The following is a 17657-nucleotide window of genomic DNA, read 5'->3' on the forward strand; positions in this document are numbered from 1 at the left end:
TGCATTTGTATGTTTCACAGACATATTATGAGTGTTTGAGTGGACACTGATGTTTTTGTACTAAGCCCTTAGTTGCAGCTGATGAGGTGGAAGATGTAGCACCTAAGTGCCACGTGCTGTAACCTGCTTGACACAAGTGTGGACAGCTGATTGGGAGATATCACAAAGATCACCCACCGACCCCTGGAAGGAGCCAGAGGCATAGAAGTTGAGGGCAGCTGTGACCTTTAGAGCCACTGGCATGGGGTGTCCACCCACACAGTTAGCGGAGATCTCAGGGCCAATCATCTGACAGATATAGTTGACCAAAAACAAAAAGCTAAAAGCTACTGTGGATGCTGGAAATCCAAAACAAAAACAGAATTACCTGGAAATACTCAGCAGGTCTGGCAGCATCGGTGGAAAAGAAAACAGTTGACGTTTACTTGAAAACGCCTGCCAAGGTCATCGAGGCCAACAGGACAGCAGAGTCAGTAGGTTGTCTCACAAGCCACTCCGAGCGATGGGGCAGCACCTAGACATAGCATCCGCAAACGTAAGCATAAGGCACGTTAGGCACTCCACGGGTACGTCACTGGTGATTTTGTGTTGGCCCTAGATTAGGGAAAATATACTTATGTATGTCTGAGCGACTTTTGTGTTTTATTTTGGACTGAATGAAGTCCACTTTTCTGACAATGGCTGAGGGTGTTTCCTTTGTGCTGCATTTGTATGTTTCACAGATATTATGAGTGTTTGAGTGGACACTGATGTTTTTGTACTAAGCCCTTAGTTGCAGCTGATGAGGTGGAAGATGTAGCACCTAAGTGCCACGTGTGGAAGCACCAGGCAATGCTGGTCCTGCTGATCTAGCTGAAGTTTCGTTGGATTAAAGTGTCCCAGGTGTCCCTGCCTCCTTGGTGTAGTAGCGGATCGGCGTGCTGCCCCTCATCATTGCCCTGTGCCTCCTCATCCTCTGAGCCACTGCTGGATTCATCATGTGCAGCCTCATCCACTGCGTCAAGGTCTTCATCAACTACACCCCCCCTTTCCAGTGCAAGGTTGTGCAGAGCGCAGCATGCTACCACTATCAGAGAGACGCGATCTGGGGTGTACTGGAGTGCGCCCCCTGAGCAGTCCAGTCAACGGAAGCGCATCTTGAGAAGACCGATGGCTCTCTCCACCACAGCCCTTGTGGTGCTGTGGCTCCTATTGTAGCACTCCTCAGCTTCTGTTCTTAGATGGCAGAGAGGCGTCATGAGCCACCTTCTGAGGAGATAGCCCTAGTCACCCAGAGCCAACCATCCAGCCGAGCCGGAGCTCTGAAGAGCCCCAGCAGCTGGGAGTGCCTGAGGATGTAGGCGTCGTGGGAGCTTCCTGGGTACCTTGCACAAACTTGCAGAATCTGCATCCTGTCATCACACACTATCTGCACGTTCATGGAGTGGAAGCCCTTCCTGTTGACGAAGGTACCGGGCTCACCTGCTGGCGCCTTGATGGCCACATGTGTACAGTCTATAGCACCCTGGATGCGGGGGAAGCCAGCAATGGCCACGAAGTCTCTGGCTCGCTGTACAGGACTTGCCTGGTTGCAGCGGAAGTGGATGAAGGTCAATGCCCGTCTGAATAGAGCGTCTGTAACCTGCTTGACACAAGTGTGGACAGCTGATTGGGAGATATCACAAAGATCACCCACCGACCCCTGGAAGGAGCCAGAGGCATAGAAGTTGAGGGCAGCTGTGACCTTTAGAGCCACTGGCATGGGGTGTCCACCCACACAGTTAGCGGAGATCTCAGGGCCAATCATCTGACAGATATAGTTGACTAAAAACAAAAAGCTAAAAGCTACTGTGGATGCTGGAAATCCAAAACAAAAACAGAATTACCTGGAAATACTCAGCAGGTCTGGCAGCATCGGTGGAAAAGAAAACAGTTGACGTTTACTCGAAACGTCAACTGTTTTCTTCTCCACCAATGCTGCCAGACCTGCTGAGTATTTCCAGGTAATTCTGTTTTTGTTTTAGATATAGTTGACTGTCTCCCTTGAAAGACGGAGCCTCCTTCGGCACTGCACCTCAGTCATATTGAGGTTGCTGCTTCACCGCCTGTATACCCTGGCAGCAAGAAAAGTGGTGTCTTCTGCGGCCCCTTCCACCTTGGACAACCTCTTGGCCCTGCACCCCTTGTGCCTGTGCCTGGCCTCCCAAAGGTGGCTCCCCTGGAGGCTGATTGTCCACTCCTGGCCTCCTCCTTATTCTATCCCTCCCTTCCTCCTCAGAGGAACTGCCTCCAGGGGAGATGTCAGAACCCATACCCAGGCTAAATGAAGGCCTCCAGAAAGCTGCAGGCCCGATAAAGATTACTGTCTGCAGAGTGATGAGGTGAAGCTTCAAAGTACAGAGAAATCTGTTGGAAATCGATCTGAACTGCTAACAATCACACAGGCAAGTTTAAAACACTTTCTGCATTAAATACTTCAGAAAAAACATGAACAACCCCTCTGAGCCCACACATCCGACCCGTGGATGAGGTTTGTTAAAAAATCAGTTATCCAGCTGCCTGTTGGGCCCGTGCACCGAGCCGAAGTTCGCATGGGCTCCTCAAAATCGGCTTCAATTTCCGAGTTAAGGGCCTTAACAAGGCCGTTAATTAATGGCGGGCGCGCGTCGTGCTTCATAGCGCACCCACCCACCTAAACATCATGATGCCGTGCGCTGATGTCGGGACGCTCACGCAACCTTTTAAGCGCTGACATGCGGACCCGCCACCTGCGCATCAGCCATAAAATTCAGCCCATGGTGTCACTCTGACAGCCAGCAGCAAACCAACTAGCTTCAATGATGAAGCAAGTCAGAATTTAAATAAAACAGTTGCACGCTTCGAAACTCTGTTGGAGCAGAATGTCTTAAACAACTACAATCAACAACTGGTATAAAACTCCAGAACAAATTTCGTTGGGCAGGTCATCAAAATTTCAGAATAAAATCGGATCCATCAATCATTCAGTTAACTTGAGATAGATTAGGAAGTGAAAAAGGTTCATACCACAACTCATAAGGAAATGGTCAGAAAAGCCAACTAACCCCGGAAATCTCAAGTGATCATCTTTCACCAATTCTACCTGTATTATTTCAGAAGTGCTCGCCTTGAGATGTGTTCAACTTTGATTGCACTAGGTTTTTTCCCTATAAGTTCCCATGTATGGACATTCCACAGGTGTACCAGCTGACTCCTCAACAGAATTTGAAAAATATATGCGTCAATGAAAAATTCACCATCTTAAATTTACATCCCACAGTGAAATATTGTAGTTGTATAGTGAGGTTGATAATGGAGATAAGGTCTCTCATGATATTTTCCATCATTTGTACCACAACTCCCACTGACCTGCCTTTGTTGTTACATAGCCCTTAATACCACCCCTCCATCCCCACCCAATCAACCTAGCTCTAGTTTTAAGGTTATACTCCTTGTTCCGGAATCCTCCAGAGGAAACGGTTCCTTTCTATATATCCCATCAATTCCTGAAATCATCTTAAACACCTCAATTATATCACACCTTAATCATCCACACTCAAGCAAATATAAGTCTCGTCTATGCAACCTGTTCTCGCAATTTAACCCTTTTAGCCCGAATGTTCCATGATATTGGTATTGCAACCTTCAAAGGCCAAAACGTTCTTCCTGAGGTCTTATGTTCAGAACTGAAGACAGTATATAAGATGCGATCGAACCAGAGGTATATACAACAGCAGCATGATATTCACCTCTTTTATGCCACCTGCTTGAGATCAAGGCCAACGCTCCAATACCTTACTCGAATATGCCCAGCCACTCAAAGACTGAGCAATCTCAGTCCACTGGGGTTACAAGCTTTCTAAAAATTTTACACATTTCAATGAGATTAGCTTCCCCCAGTTACTAGTTTCTTATTATTCAAAAAATCTGATATATAGCTTTGTTTGCAAAGAGCCTCATCCCCACATTGAACTTCATCTGTCAGTTTTGCCCATACAATCAATCAATCTCCCTTTCCAACTTTGTTTCCACTGACACTGTTTACTGTGCCACCTAAGTTGGTGTTGACAGCAAATGGGAAATGCTGATCTCTATTCCTTCATCAAAGGTCATTGATAAATATAGTGAAAAGCTGAGGCCCCAGCACAGATCCCTGGGAGATACTAGTCATTTTTTTTTATTCATTCACAGGATGTGGGCTTCGCTGGATGGGCCAGCATTTACTGCCCATCCCAAGTTGCCCTTGAGAAGGTGGTGGTGAGCTGCCTTCTTGAACCAATGCAGTCCATGTGGTGTAGGTACACCCACAGTGCTGTTAGGGAGAGAGTTCCAGGATTTTGATCCAGTAACAGTGAAGGAACGGTGATATATTTCCAAGTCAGGATGGTGAGTGACTTGGTGGGGAACTTACAGGTGGTGGTGCCCTTGTCCTTCTAGATGGTAGCGGTCGTGGGTTTGGAAGGTGCTGTCTAAGGAGGGTTGGTGAGTTCCTGCAGTGCATCTTGTAGATGGTACACACTGCTGCCACTGTGCATCAATAGTGGAGGGAGTGAATGTTTGTGGATGTGGTGCCAATCAAGCAGGCTGCTTTGTCCTGGATGGTGTCAAGTTTCTTGAGTGTTGTGGGAGCTGCACTCATCCAGGCAAGTGGGGAGTATTCCATCAGACTCCTGACTTGTGCCTTATAGATGGTGGACAGGCTTTGGGATGTCAGGAGGTGAGTTACTCATCGCAGGATTCCTAGTCTCTGACCTGATCTTGTAGCCACAGTATTTATATGGCTAGTCAAGTTCAGTTTCTAGTCAATGGTAACACCCAGGATGTTGATAGTGGGGGATTCAGTGATGGTAATGCCATTGAACATCAAGGGGTGATGGTTCGATTCTCTCTTGTTGGAGATGGTCATTGCCTGGCACTTGTGTGGTACGAATGTTACTTGCCACTTGTCAGCCCAAGCCTGGATATTGTCCAGATCTTGCTGCATTTGGACATGGGCTGCTTCAGTATCTGAGGAGTCACAAATGGTACTGAACATTGTGTAATCATCAGCAAACATCCCCACTTCTGACCTTAAGTTGGAAGGAAGGTCATTGATGAAGCAGCTGAAGATGGTTGGGCCGAGGACACTATCCTGAGGAACACCTGCAGTGATCTCTTGCAGCTGAGATGCGTGATACAACCATCTTCCTGTGTGCCATCTTGCCAACTGAAGTACTATTATCCCTACTCTTTCTTTCCTGTTTCCTAATCGATTTCCTGCTAACCACAATAGGTTGCCTCTAATTTCCATGCACTTTCCTTTTTGCCAACAGTCTAAATAAGAATAACCATCCTCAAAATTTAAATTTCACCCCAAATGAAGAAATCCCGATCTTGCAAATTCAGTTATGAAAATATTTGAAGGCTTTACATTTGTACATTTCAGCAATCCTTTCAAATTTCAGAATGGGAGAAAAATAAGCATAACAAAATGTTTAATATTTAATAAAATATCCCATAATCTATAACATACTAAAATTCATAGGTCTGCTGCACCTCTAATCTACAAAACTTCACTTGCAGTTGTCAAATTATGTAACAATTCAACATTATCATATAAATTCCTGTCTCTATTTATAACTGAAATGGCATTATCTAAACCTGTCACTAATCATACCCTCCTGCAGTAGTGGTACTGGAGCACCTTAGTTTTTGCATGTCTCCGCTTCTTAATCTGGGCTACATAGCAACTCCCATTCTCCCAATCAACTTTTCTTTCCAAATTGCTATTGAATGACAAAATAATATAAAATTGAAGTATTATAAAAATAAGCATAGATATCAACATGTTAAATGGTGATTTGCTTGTATCTGCACACCCTAATCAAGTTATCCTCCCGCCCCTCCCCACCTCTAACTTATCAACTCAAGACTACACTTGGCCCCAATTCCCCACCTGCAGGACGGAATCTTGCGCCATAGTGAGCTTGGGAATGGGGGAGTCCTTTAATCAGCGGGAGAGCACTCTGCCACCACCTGACCTCCACCCTGTTGCCAACTGAGACCCTTAAGCGGGCCATTAGTGTCCACTTAAGGGCCTCATTCTGCCACCACTGGTATTAACCCATTGGCAGACAGGGGACTCGCCAGATGGGGTGCATGACAAGCAAACCCATGCAGGGTTGCTTGCAGGTTCCCCAGGGTGGTGGTGGTGGTGGGGGTGGGGGAGGTGTCCCTTGTGCAAAGGCACTCAGTGCCTGACGGAGCAGCCCAGCACTGGGAAGCAGAGTGGTGCTTGCTGAGAGCCATCCCCTTGCCCTTGCTGCTGACCTCCCTCGCTCCACGATCCCCTCCTGCCACCACTGACCTCTGGCCTGAGATCCAGTGATGATCATAGGCTTTGGGTGGGTGTCATACTAGCCAAAGCCATCAGCCCTGGTGGCACTGGCATTCAATAGAGCTGCTGGCGTCCGACTGGCCAGCAGCTCTCAGCTGGTGGGAGTACCCCCCCCGGGTCCTTGACCCTGGGGGAAAGTCTTGACACTAGCCTGTCAAATGCCTGCGTGGAACAAACTGAGGTGGCCTTCGCTAAAGGAGGTGACACGGGGTCCTTCCAAATCTTCAGCCAGCGGCTGAGACCCCATCACTTCCATACGGTTCCACCCACAATTGCATAGGTTTGGGTGCCTGTGTGGCAAAGCAAAATAGGAATGTCAGTCAGAACAGCTTATTAAAACAGATTGAACAATCTTGAGATAAAGGCACAAATAACAAGTGGAAATCACTGGCTGCAGCTTTGAAAATTGGTTAAAAACAAATAAAGTACAAGCGATGCATATACTTTGCATTTGACTTTAGAACATTCTTAAACTCATGTCAAATAATTTTGAAAAACATGACAAACGAAGTGCCTTTAACAAGAAGTCACCTATCTGTTCAACACAGCTAATTTGTGCCTTGACACGATCAGGAATCTTTGATCCGATGTAAATAGGCTGAACTTAATGTGGTACAATTTAAAAATGAAATGTCTAACCGATATAGCTCTAGCATAATTAAATCATTCAACAATTGTACATACTGGTCCTGCTGGTTAAAAGCTAGAATCAATGGCCCCAAACTATCCAGATTGTCAAAGCGAAACAGAGGCTGCTTTCTTGACTAGAGCAAGTGGCATCAAGGAGCCTGAGCAAAACTGGAGTCAATGGGAATGAGGGGGAAAGCTCTCCACACAGGAACAAAAACAAAAATACCTGGAAAAACTCAGCAGGTCTGACAGCATCTGCGGAGAGAAATGCAGTTAACATTTCGAGTCCGAATGACTCTTCATCAGAACTAAGGAAAAATAGAAGTGAAATATAAACTGGTTTAAGTGGGGGGGTGGGACAGATAGAGCTGGATAGAGGGCCAGTGATAAGTGGAGATTGCCAAAAGATGTCATAGACAAAAAATCAAAGAGGGGTTGACGGTAGTGATATTAGCTAAGAAATGTGCTAATGGAGACATTAAGGATGGGAAGCAGGATGAACAAGGGACAGATAGCCCTAGTGGGGGTGGGGTGGGGGGGGAAATCGAAATAGGCTAAAAGGTAGAGATAATGGATGGAAATATATTTAAAAATAATGGAAATAGGTGGGAAAAGAAAAATATATATAAATTATTGGAAAAGGGGGGATCGGAAAGGGGGTGGGGATGGAGGAGAGAGTTCATGATCTAAAGTTGTTGAACTCAATATTCAGTCCAGAAGGCTGTAAATTACCTAGTCGGAAGATGAGGTGCTGTTCCTCCAGTTTGCGTTGAGTTTCATTGGAACATTGCAGCAGGCCAAGGACGGACATGTGGGAATGAGAGCAGGGTGGTGTGTTGAAATGGCAAGCGACAGGGAGGTCTGGGTCATGCTTGCGGACAGACCGAAGGTGTTCCACAATGCGGTCATCCAGCCTGTGTTTGGTCTCTCCAATGTAGAGGAAACCACATTGGGAGCAGCGAATGCAGTAGACTAAATTGAGGGAAGTGCAAGTGAAGTGCTGCTTCACTTGAAAGGAGTGTTAGAGCCCTTGGACAGTAAGGAGGGGGGAAGTAAAGGGGCAGGTGTTGCACCTTCTGCGGTTGCATGGGAAAGTGCAGTGGGAGGGGGTTGATGTGTAGGGGGTGATGGAGGAGTGGACCAGGGTGTCCCGGAGGGAACAGTCCCTACGGAAAGCCGTGGGGGGGGGTGGGGGGTGTGTGTGTGTGTGTGTGTGTGTGTGTGAGAGAAGGGAGGACGGGTTTGGCGGTGAGATCATGCTGCAGTTGGTGGAAATGGCGGAGGATGATCCTTTGAACGCGGAGGCTGGTGGGGTGATAAGTGAGAACAAAGGGGTCCCTATCGTGGTTCTGGGAGGGAGAGGTTGGTGTGAGGGCGGATGCGCGGGAGATGGGCCGGACACCGTTGAGGGCCCTGTCAACCGCCATGAGTGGAAAACCTCGGTTAAGGAAGAAGGAAGACATGTCAGAGGAACTGTTTTGGAAAGTGGCATCATCAGAACAGATGCGACGGAGGCGAAGGAACTGAGAGAATGGGATGGAGTCCTTACAGGAAGCGGGGTGTGAGGAGCTGTAGTCAAGGTAGCTGTGGGAGTCGGTAGGCTTGTAATGAATATTGGTGGACAGTCTATCACCAGAAATTGAGACAGAGAGGTCAAGGTAGGGAAGGGAAGTGTCAGTGATGGACCACGTGAAAATTATGGAGGGGGTGGAAATTGGAAGCAAAATTAATAAATTTTTCCAGATCCAGACGAGAGCATGAAGCGGCACCGAAGCAGTCATCGATGTACCGGAGAAAGAGTTGTGGGAGGGGGCCAGAGTAGGACTGGAACAAGGAATGTTCCACATACCCCATAAAGAGACAGGCATAACTGGGGCCCATGCGGGTACCCATAGCCACACCTTTTATTTGGAGGAAGTGAGACCAGTTTAAGAACAAATTGTTCAGTGAGAGAACAAGTTCAGCCAGTCGGAGGAGAGTAGTGGTGGATGGGGATTGTTCAGGCCTCTGTTCGAGGAAGACCATCCCGGTGGGGGATAGAGGTGTAGAGGGATTGGACGTCCATGGTGAAGAGGAGGCAGTTGGGGCCAGGGAACTGGAAATTGTTGATATGATGTAGGGCGTGAGAGGAATCACTGATGTAGGTGGGAAGAGACTGGACAAGGGGAGAGAAAATGGAGTCAAGATAGCAAGAAATGAGTTTTGTGAGGCAGGAACATACATATGAACACACGCGACCTCTCCCTCCAGCAGCGTTGATGCACCCTATTTCTAAGCTGTCCTTGCCCCCAGTTTCATTTTATTCTTCGTCTCATCCGATGCCTCAACAAGAAACTTTGTCTCTTTCTTTCAGATGCAAATGAATGCAAGTTCCAACAACTCATCGACACCAATGCCCATCCAGGACCCTCCACCCATGCCCGTCCCGCTGTCCACATCCCGTCTTCCAATCTCAGCCCTGGCCGTGTTTTCACTATACCCACTGACCTTCCCCTCTCTGATGCTGAACCTTCAGTGCTCAGCAAAGGACTCAGTTTCATACCCTTACGCCCTCACCTCAATGAACTTCGGGCTCGGCACAATGCTGAGCTCTTCTTCTGCCGCCTTCACCTCCGTGCTCACTTTTTTGGGCAGGAGTCCTCTCCCCGTTCAACGGATCCTTTTACCCACCTCCAATATTCTCCCTCCACCTGGACCCATCCTTTTGGATTTTTACCTGCTCTTGATCTTTTCATTGAGAACGGTCGGCGTGACATGAGTCATCTCAATTTCTCTGCTCCTCTCACCCACTCTAACCTGTCTCTTTCTGAACTTGCTGCACTCCGTTCTCTCAGGTCCAACCCTGACTTTGTCATCAAACCCGCTGACAAGGGTGGTGCTGTTGTTGTCTGGCGCACTGACCTCTACCTCGCAGAGGCTGAGCGTCAACTCGCAGACACTTCCTCCTACCTCCCCCTGGACCATGACCCCACCACTGAACATCAAGCCATTGTTTCCAGGACTGTCACTGACATCATCTCCTCTGGAGATCTTCCCTCCACAGCTTCCAACCTCAGTCTCCCAACCTCGGACGGCCCGCTTCTACCTCTTACCCAAAATCCACAAACAGGACTATCCCGGCAGATCGATCGGGTCAGCCTGTTCCTGTCCCACGGAATCCATTTCTTGCTATCTTGACTCCATTCTCTCTCCCCTTGTCCAGTCTCTTGCCACCTACATCCGCAATTCCCCTCACGCCCTACATCATATCAACAATTTCCAATTCCCTGGCCCCAACCGCCTCCTCTTCACCATGGACGTCCAATCCCTCTACACCACCATTCCCCCACCGGGATGGTCTGAGGGCTCTCCGCTTCTTCCTCGAACAGAGGCCCGAACAATCCCCATCCACCACTACTCTCCCCCATCTGGCTGAACTTGTTCTCTCACTGAACAATTTCTCCTTAAACTGGTCTCACTTCCTCCAAATAAAAGGTGTGGCTATGGGTACCCGCATGGGCCCCAGTTATGCCTGTCTCTTTATGGGGTATGTGGAACATTCCTTGTTCCAGTCCTACTCAGGCCCCCTCCTACAACTCTTTCTCCGGTACATCGATGACTGCTTTGGTGCCGCTTCATGCTCTCGTCTGGATCTGGAAAAATTTATTAATTTTGCTTCCAATTTCCACCCCTCCATCATTTCCACGTGGTCCATCACTGACACTTCCTTTCCCTTCCTTGCCTCTCAGTCTCAATTTCTGGTGATAGACCGTCCACCAATATTCATTACAAGCCTACCGATTCCCACAGCTACCTGGACTACAGCTCCTCACACCCCGCTTCCTGTAAGGACTCCATCCCATTCTCTCAGTTCCTTCGCCTCCATCACATCTGTTCTGATGATGCCACTTTCAAAAACAGTTCCTCTGACATGTCTTCCTTCTTCCTTTACCGAGGTTTTCCACCCACGGTGATTGACAGGGCCCTCAACCGTGTCCCGCCCATCTCCCGTGCATCCGCCCTCACACCTTCCTCTCCCTCCCTGAACCATGATAGGATCTCCCTTGTTCTCACTTATCACCCCACCAGCCTCCACATTCAAAGGATCATCCTCCGTCATTTCCGCCAACTGCAGCATGATGCCACCACCAAACCCATCTTCCCTTCACCACCCCTGGCGGCATTTTACAGGGATCGTTCCCTCCGGGACACCCTGGGTCCACTCCTCCATCACCTCCACCTCAACCCCCTCCCACTGCACCCTCCCATGCAACCGCAGAAGCTGTAACACCTGCCCCTTTACTTCCCCCCTCCTTACCGTCCAAGGGCCCTAACACTCCTTTGAAGTGAAGCAGCATTTCACTTGCACTTCCCACAATTTAGTCTACTGCATTCGCTGCTCCCAATGTGGTTTCCTCTACATTGGAGAGACCAAACGCAAGCTGGGTGACCGCTTTGCGGAACACCTTCAGTCTATCCGCAAGCATGACCCAGACCTCCCTGTCGCTTGCCATTTCAACACACCACCGGGCTCTCATTCCCACATGTCCGTCCTTGGCCTGCTGCAATGTTCCAGTGAAGCTCAACGCAAACTGGAGGAACAGCACCTCATCTTCCGACTAGGTAATTTACAGCCTTCTGGACTGAATATTGAGTTCAACAACTTTAGATCATGAACTCTCTCCTCCTTCCCCACCCACTTTCCGATCCCCTTTTTCCTATAATTTATATATATTTTGCTTTTCCCACCTATTTCCATTATTTTTAAATATATTTCCATCCATTGTTTTATCTCTACCTTTTAGCCTATTTCAACTCCCCCCCCACCCCCCCCCCCCCCCCCGCCACCCCACCAAGGCTATCTGGACCTTGCTCGTCCTGCTTTCCACCCTTAACGTTCCCATTAACACATTTCTTAGTTAATATCGCCACCGTCAACACCTCTTTGTCCTTTTGTCTATGACATCTTTTGGCAATCTCCACCTATCACTGGCCCGCTATCCAGCTCTACCTGTCCCACCCACCCCCCCTTAAACCAGCTTATATTTCACCTCTTTTCTATTTTTCCTTAGTTCTGATGAAGAGTCATTCGGACTCGAAACGTTAATTGTATCTCTCTCCGCAGATGCTGTCAGACCTGCTGAGTTTTTCCAGGTATTTTTGTTTTTGTTCTAGATTTCCAGCATCCGCAGTATTTTGCTTTTATCTCCACAAAGGAAGATGGTTGTGGTTGTTGGAGATCAATCATCTCAGTTCCAGGACATTACTGCAGGAGTAGTGCCCTCGGTTCAAACATCTTTAGCTGCATCAGCAATGACCTTCTTTCCATCCTAAGGTCAGAAGTGGGGATGTTTTCTGATGATTGCACAATGTTCAGCACCATTCACAACTCCTCGGATACTGAAGCAGCCCATGTCCAAATGCAGCAAGATCTGGACAATGTCCAGGCTTGGGCTGATAAGTGCCAGACAATGACCATCTCCAACAAGAGAGATTCTAACCATCACCCCTTGACATTCAATGGCAGCACCATCACTGAATCCTCCACTATCAACATCCTGAGGGTTACCATTGATCAGAAACTGAACTGGACTAGCCATATAAATACTGATGCTACAAGGCCAGGTCAGGGGTTAGGAAGCCTGCGGTGAGTAACTCACCTTCTGACTCCCCAAAGCCTGTCCACCATCTACAAAGCATAAGTCAGGAGTTTGGTGCAATACTCCCCACTTGCCTGGATGAGTGCAGACCCAATAACACTCAAGAAGCTTGACATCATCCAGGACAAAACAACCCTCTTGATTGGCATCCCCATCCACAAACATACACTCCCTTCACCACCCGACACACAGTGGTAGCAGTGTGTACAATTTACAAGATGTAGTGCAGGAACTCACCAAAGTTCCTTAGGCAGCACCTTCCAAACCGATGACCACTACCATCTAGAAGGAAAAGGGCTTCAGACACATGGGAACACTACCAACTGAAAGTTTCCCTCCAAGCCACACACCATCCTGACTTGGAAATATATTGCGTTTCCTTCACTGTCGCTGGTTCAAAATCTTGGAACTCCCTTCCTAACAGCGCTGTGGGTGTACCTACACCACATGGACTGCAGCGGTTCAAGAAGGCAGCTCACCACCACCTTCCCAAGGGTAATTAGGGATGGGCAATAAATACTGGTTTAGCCAGTGACTCCCACATTCCATGAATGAATAAAGACATTTCACCTGTTACTTACTCAGGTTCCCAGCTTCATTCCAGACAGCGATGATCTGTCAGGATCTGCACATATATTGCCATTTCTTCATAATCCCTGCATCAAAGTCATGGAATTCCTTAGCTAACAGCACTGTAAGAGCACCTTCAGCACACAGACTGCAACAATTCAAGAAAAAGATCCACCACTCACTTTGCCAAGACAACTGGGATGGGCAATAAATGGGCAAAGAATGAATTTGTAAGGGATTAGGTTGATAGTGATCAGTGATTCAGGAGATGCATGCCAGTTCCAGTATTTGTCACTGTGCTACTGTCCTCCATGCTTGCTATGTTATTGGACTAGTAATTTGGAGGCCCAGACTAACACTCCAGAGACATGAATTCAAATGTTCCTGTGGCTGAGGCAATTTAAATTCAATTAACTAATAAAATCAGAACAAAATGCTCGTCATTAATATTGATCACAGAACTACTGGATTGTTCTAAAAATCCACACTTCAATAATGGCCCTTGAGGGAGGGAATCTGTCACCCTTACCCAGTCAGGGACATGTGACTCCAGACCCACAGCAACGTAGTTGACTCTTAATTACCCTCTGAAATGGCCTTGCAAGCCACATAGTTGTATCAAACCACTACAGAAAAGTCAAGAAAGAATAAAACCGGCACTGACCTCGGCACCAGGAATGAGAAAAGAACACCCTGCCCAGTCAACCCTATAAGGTACTTCTCACCAACATCTGGAGACTTGTTCCAAAATTGGAAGAGCTGCTCCACAGACTAGTCAAGCCTGACATTCATATGCACTAAATCATACCTTACAGTGAGACTTAATCACCAGGTGTGGTGACAGAGTGGTATATAGTCAGGAGGGAGTGGCGGTTCAAGAAAGTAGTTCATCACCACCTACTCAAGGCCATGAGGGATGGGCAATAAATGCTGGCACAGCCAACGAAGCCCATGAATGAACTTTTTAAAAAATGTATTTTTTAAATCCTCGGCATTGACTCCAAGCTCATGAACTCTCATGGCATCAGGTCAAATTTGGGTAAGAAAACTTCCCACTGATCACCACTTACCGCAATCACTCAGTTGATGAATCAGTGCTCCGTGTTGAACACCACTTGGAAGAAGAGGGTAGCAAGGACATAGATGGACTTCAACACCCATCACCAGAGTGGCTCGGTAGAAACAATACTGACTAACTGGCCAAGTCCTGAAAAACAAGCTGCCAGACTGGACCTATGACGTGTAGTGAGAAAACCAAAAAGAGGGGGGAGAAACACAATCTCATCCTCACCAATCTACCTGCTGCAGGCGCATCTGTCCACGATATTATTGGTAGGAGTGGCCACCAGACAATTCTTGTGGAGACCAAGTTCCTTCTTCACACTGAAGACATCCTCAAAAAAGTGTTGTGGGGCAGTACCACCCTGGCTAAATAGGATAGACTTAGAACAGATCTAGCAGCACAAAACTGCGCATCCAAAAGGCACTGTGGGCCATTAGCAGAAGCAGAATTGTATTAAAATACAATCCGTAAACTCATGGTATATCCCTCACTGTACCATTACCATCAAGCCAGGGGACTAACCGTGGTCCAATGAGAAGTGCAGGAGAGCATGCCAGGAGCAGCATGATGTAGACATAGCTAAGCAATGCCATAATGAACGCATCAGATCAAAGCTCTGCAGTCTTGCCACACCCAGTCATGAAAGATGGAGGACAATTAAACAACAACCAGAGGAAGTGGCTCTAAAAACATACAATTAGAATACATCATTTGAGAATGGGTAAGAAAATTTGAGAAAAAAAGAAATTTGTCACAAAAAACACAATTACACAGAAGCAAATATTTCTCTCATTGAGCACATATAGGAATTAACTCAGGATAAAATATCAGCACATCAAATGCTTCAAAAAATACAGCTAAAATTCAGCACTGTAGAACTAAAAGAACAAATTAATAAATCTAACTATAGCCAGAACATAATCTTTCTCCATAAAGATGGAAAGCCCTAGCAGATTTAGATAAAGGTTTCACTTCAGCTACACCCTAGCTATTAAATCTTCCTCATGCTCTAATCCAAATCGCTCTTGTCCTTCAACAATGTTGCTGATATCATTTATAAAACCAAGTGCTCAAATGGGTCATCTTACAGCACTAATTCATCCAGGTATGCCAAGGCTCTTTCCTTTAATAATAAATTATAACCTAAATTAAATAAATTGGGTTTAATCTAACATTTCTGTAGTGCAAATCCAATCTGATGTGGAAAGATTAAAAATCAGTGCAAGAAAAGCTTACCTGAAACCCTTCGGTTTAATCTGTTAATAACTGGTGCTGTAAGAAAGAAGAAAGAAACAAAATTATTTATCTTCAAGTGAATTTAGCAATTTTATGCAAACTCAATACAGCAAGTTAACTTATTTACAATAATACATGTCACTGCACCTTGGAGTTGGGTGGTACCATATGGCAAATGAGTAAGCACTCCATGCTATGAGTTTTATCATGGACTTTTTTTGATTGAATAGTTAACAGGTTACATGCAAGATTTTAAAGTACTGTCAAGGCCTTGGTATGTAAAGTCAAAACCAAATGGTCCATGCTAACTTCCTCAATTCCAAAGGCAAACAGTAGAAAGCAAATACTGTGCATGCTGGAAACCTGCAATAAAAACAGAAAATGCTGGAAAAACTCAGCAGGTCAGGCAGCATCTGTGCAGAGAGAAACAGAGTTAACGTTTCGAGGCTGTATGACCCTTCTTCTTTAAAGCGTTCACTTTACATCAGTGTCAATATGTCCATATTGAAACAGAGGATTCAAGAGCATCAATACATTGATTAATTTTCAAATTATGTTGTTCCCTTGGTGCTGTACAAAAACCTGCACAAGCTCAGCGTCTTGTGCAAAATACGTGTGATGTGGAAGAGGAGACAGCCCAATATTTATCTTCTCCAAACATCTACTTCAGAGATATGACTGGGAAAAAACACTGTTATTCTCCTAATAGTAATTAAATATTATAAACGTATATTTAAGACAACAAATATACACTCTGGTTCTGTAAATGCCAGCATGGAAATCACCTGAGAAAATGAGGCACTAAAATCTCAATGCAAGGTTCATATTTAATAGTTCACTTTTTAAAATATCTAGTTACAAAATTGAATTTCAGATTCGGCTGCCTGCTGTACGTCAGAGAATCAAGACCTCACGCTGTATATTTTCATAAAATATATATATCCTCATGGCTAATTTCTAAAATTTTAAAAACTGGACACTGACCTTTTTAAAATGGCTGAAGTTATGTCTGTCTGTGACCCTGAACAAAAGGAGATAATCGACAGTTTCGAAGAAGCTTACAACTCATTATCTCTGGAAAAACCCTAACAACACTCCTGTGGGCTGCAGAGACCAAATTCAACGAGAACTATACAAAGGCCATCTGCATTTCACAACCCAGGCTGGCCAACCAGTGTTTACTAGTCTGCTAGAACAAAGAACCCTGCAACCTTCCTTTGAGTTCTTAATGGCTAGGACATTTAACATTCTCGGGGACCCAAACGAGGAATACACATCCTTTATCAAAGGTGGTGTGGAGAGATGGGAGTCGTGTGACATGACCTCTAACTTGGGGAACCAGTTATACTGTCTTGCTGTACTAAAAAAATCAGTCTGCCATTTTTACCATCTACAAGCAGCAGCACAGAAAAGGAGCTCTCTCCAGGTTTGAATGCCTGGCCCCATCTACACTGTTTCGACTGGAGCTTCTGTATCATTGCTTACAAGACCGATTCATCTCTGCGTGCTTATCTCATCATGGAAGTCAACTCTACTGGAAAAGTGAATTATCCAGCGTCAGTCAAGTCTGCCAACCTCTACGGAGGTTGAACTTTGATTCTGGACTCTGGGATACACATGAAACAAAAGTTATTTTCTCTGTGGCCTTTACCCTGTAAGTCTTTCTTTCTCTATCCCTCTTTACTGTATGAGTGCACAGGGGGCTATGTAGCAAACCCCCTCCCATGTTTTGAGTGTGTGAAACTAAACTAACCCTCTCAGTATATCCTATCTCGAGTTTTCTGTGGGGTTATCAATCGAAAACTGGATCACACCAAACTGAAGGGTTGGGAAACACGCCACCGCTTATAAAGAGGGAAGCAAATCGAAACACCTTTCTGTTTACTGACAGGTGGAGAGAGGAGAAATCAGGGCTGTTTAAATTAACCCCCATCCTGTTCGTAACACTGTAAATATCAGCGTTTGTAAAGTAAAGCTTCTGTTACCTCCTCAACAAGAAGGAAATAATACTGGCACTGAGATGAACATGAAAAGCTAAGATGATACGAAGTATCCCATGGGATTTATTATCAGTTGTCAATCAAACCTAAAGCTACAGGTCACTCCACCTGCCCTATTAAAAGAACCAATTATTAGTGCCAAACTA

The 17657-nt window shown here is 46.1% G+C and overlaps 1 protein-coding gene across 1 annotated transcript in view; it reads right to left on the minus strand.

Annotated features, from left to right (window-relative positions):
- prkar2aa (protein kinase, cAMP-dependent, regulatory, type II, alpha A) overlaps positions 1–17657 on the minus strand; it is a 270284-nt gene that overhangs the window by 177725 nt on the left and 74902 nt on the right. Inside the window, exon 2 of the mRNA XM_078543146.1 lies at positions 15512–15547. Within this exon, the coding sequence (XP_078399272.1) occupies positions 15512–15547 (36 nt within the window). The remainder of the gene's footprint in view (positions 1–15511; positions 15548–17657) is intronic.

The sequence above is a fragment of the Cetorhinus maximus genome, chromosome 6 (assembly GCF_964194155.1).
Source record: "Cetorhinus maximus chromosome 6, sCetMax3.hap1.1, whole genome shotgun sequence".
In the NCBI taxonomy this organism is placed as follows: domain Eukaryota; kingdom Metazoa; phylum Chordata; class Chondrichthyes; order Lamniformes; family Cetorhinidae; genus Cetorhinus; species Cetorhinus maximus.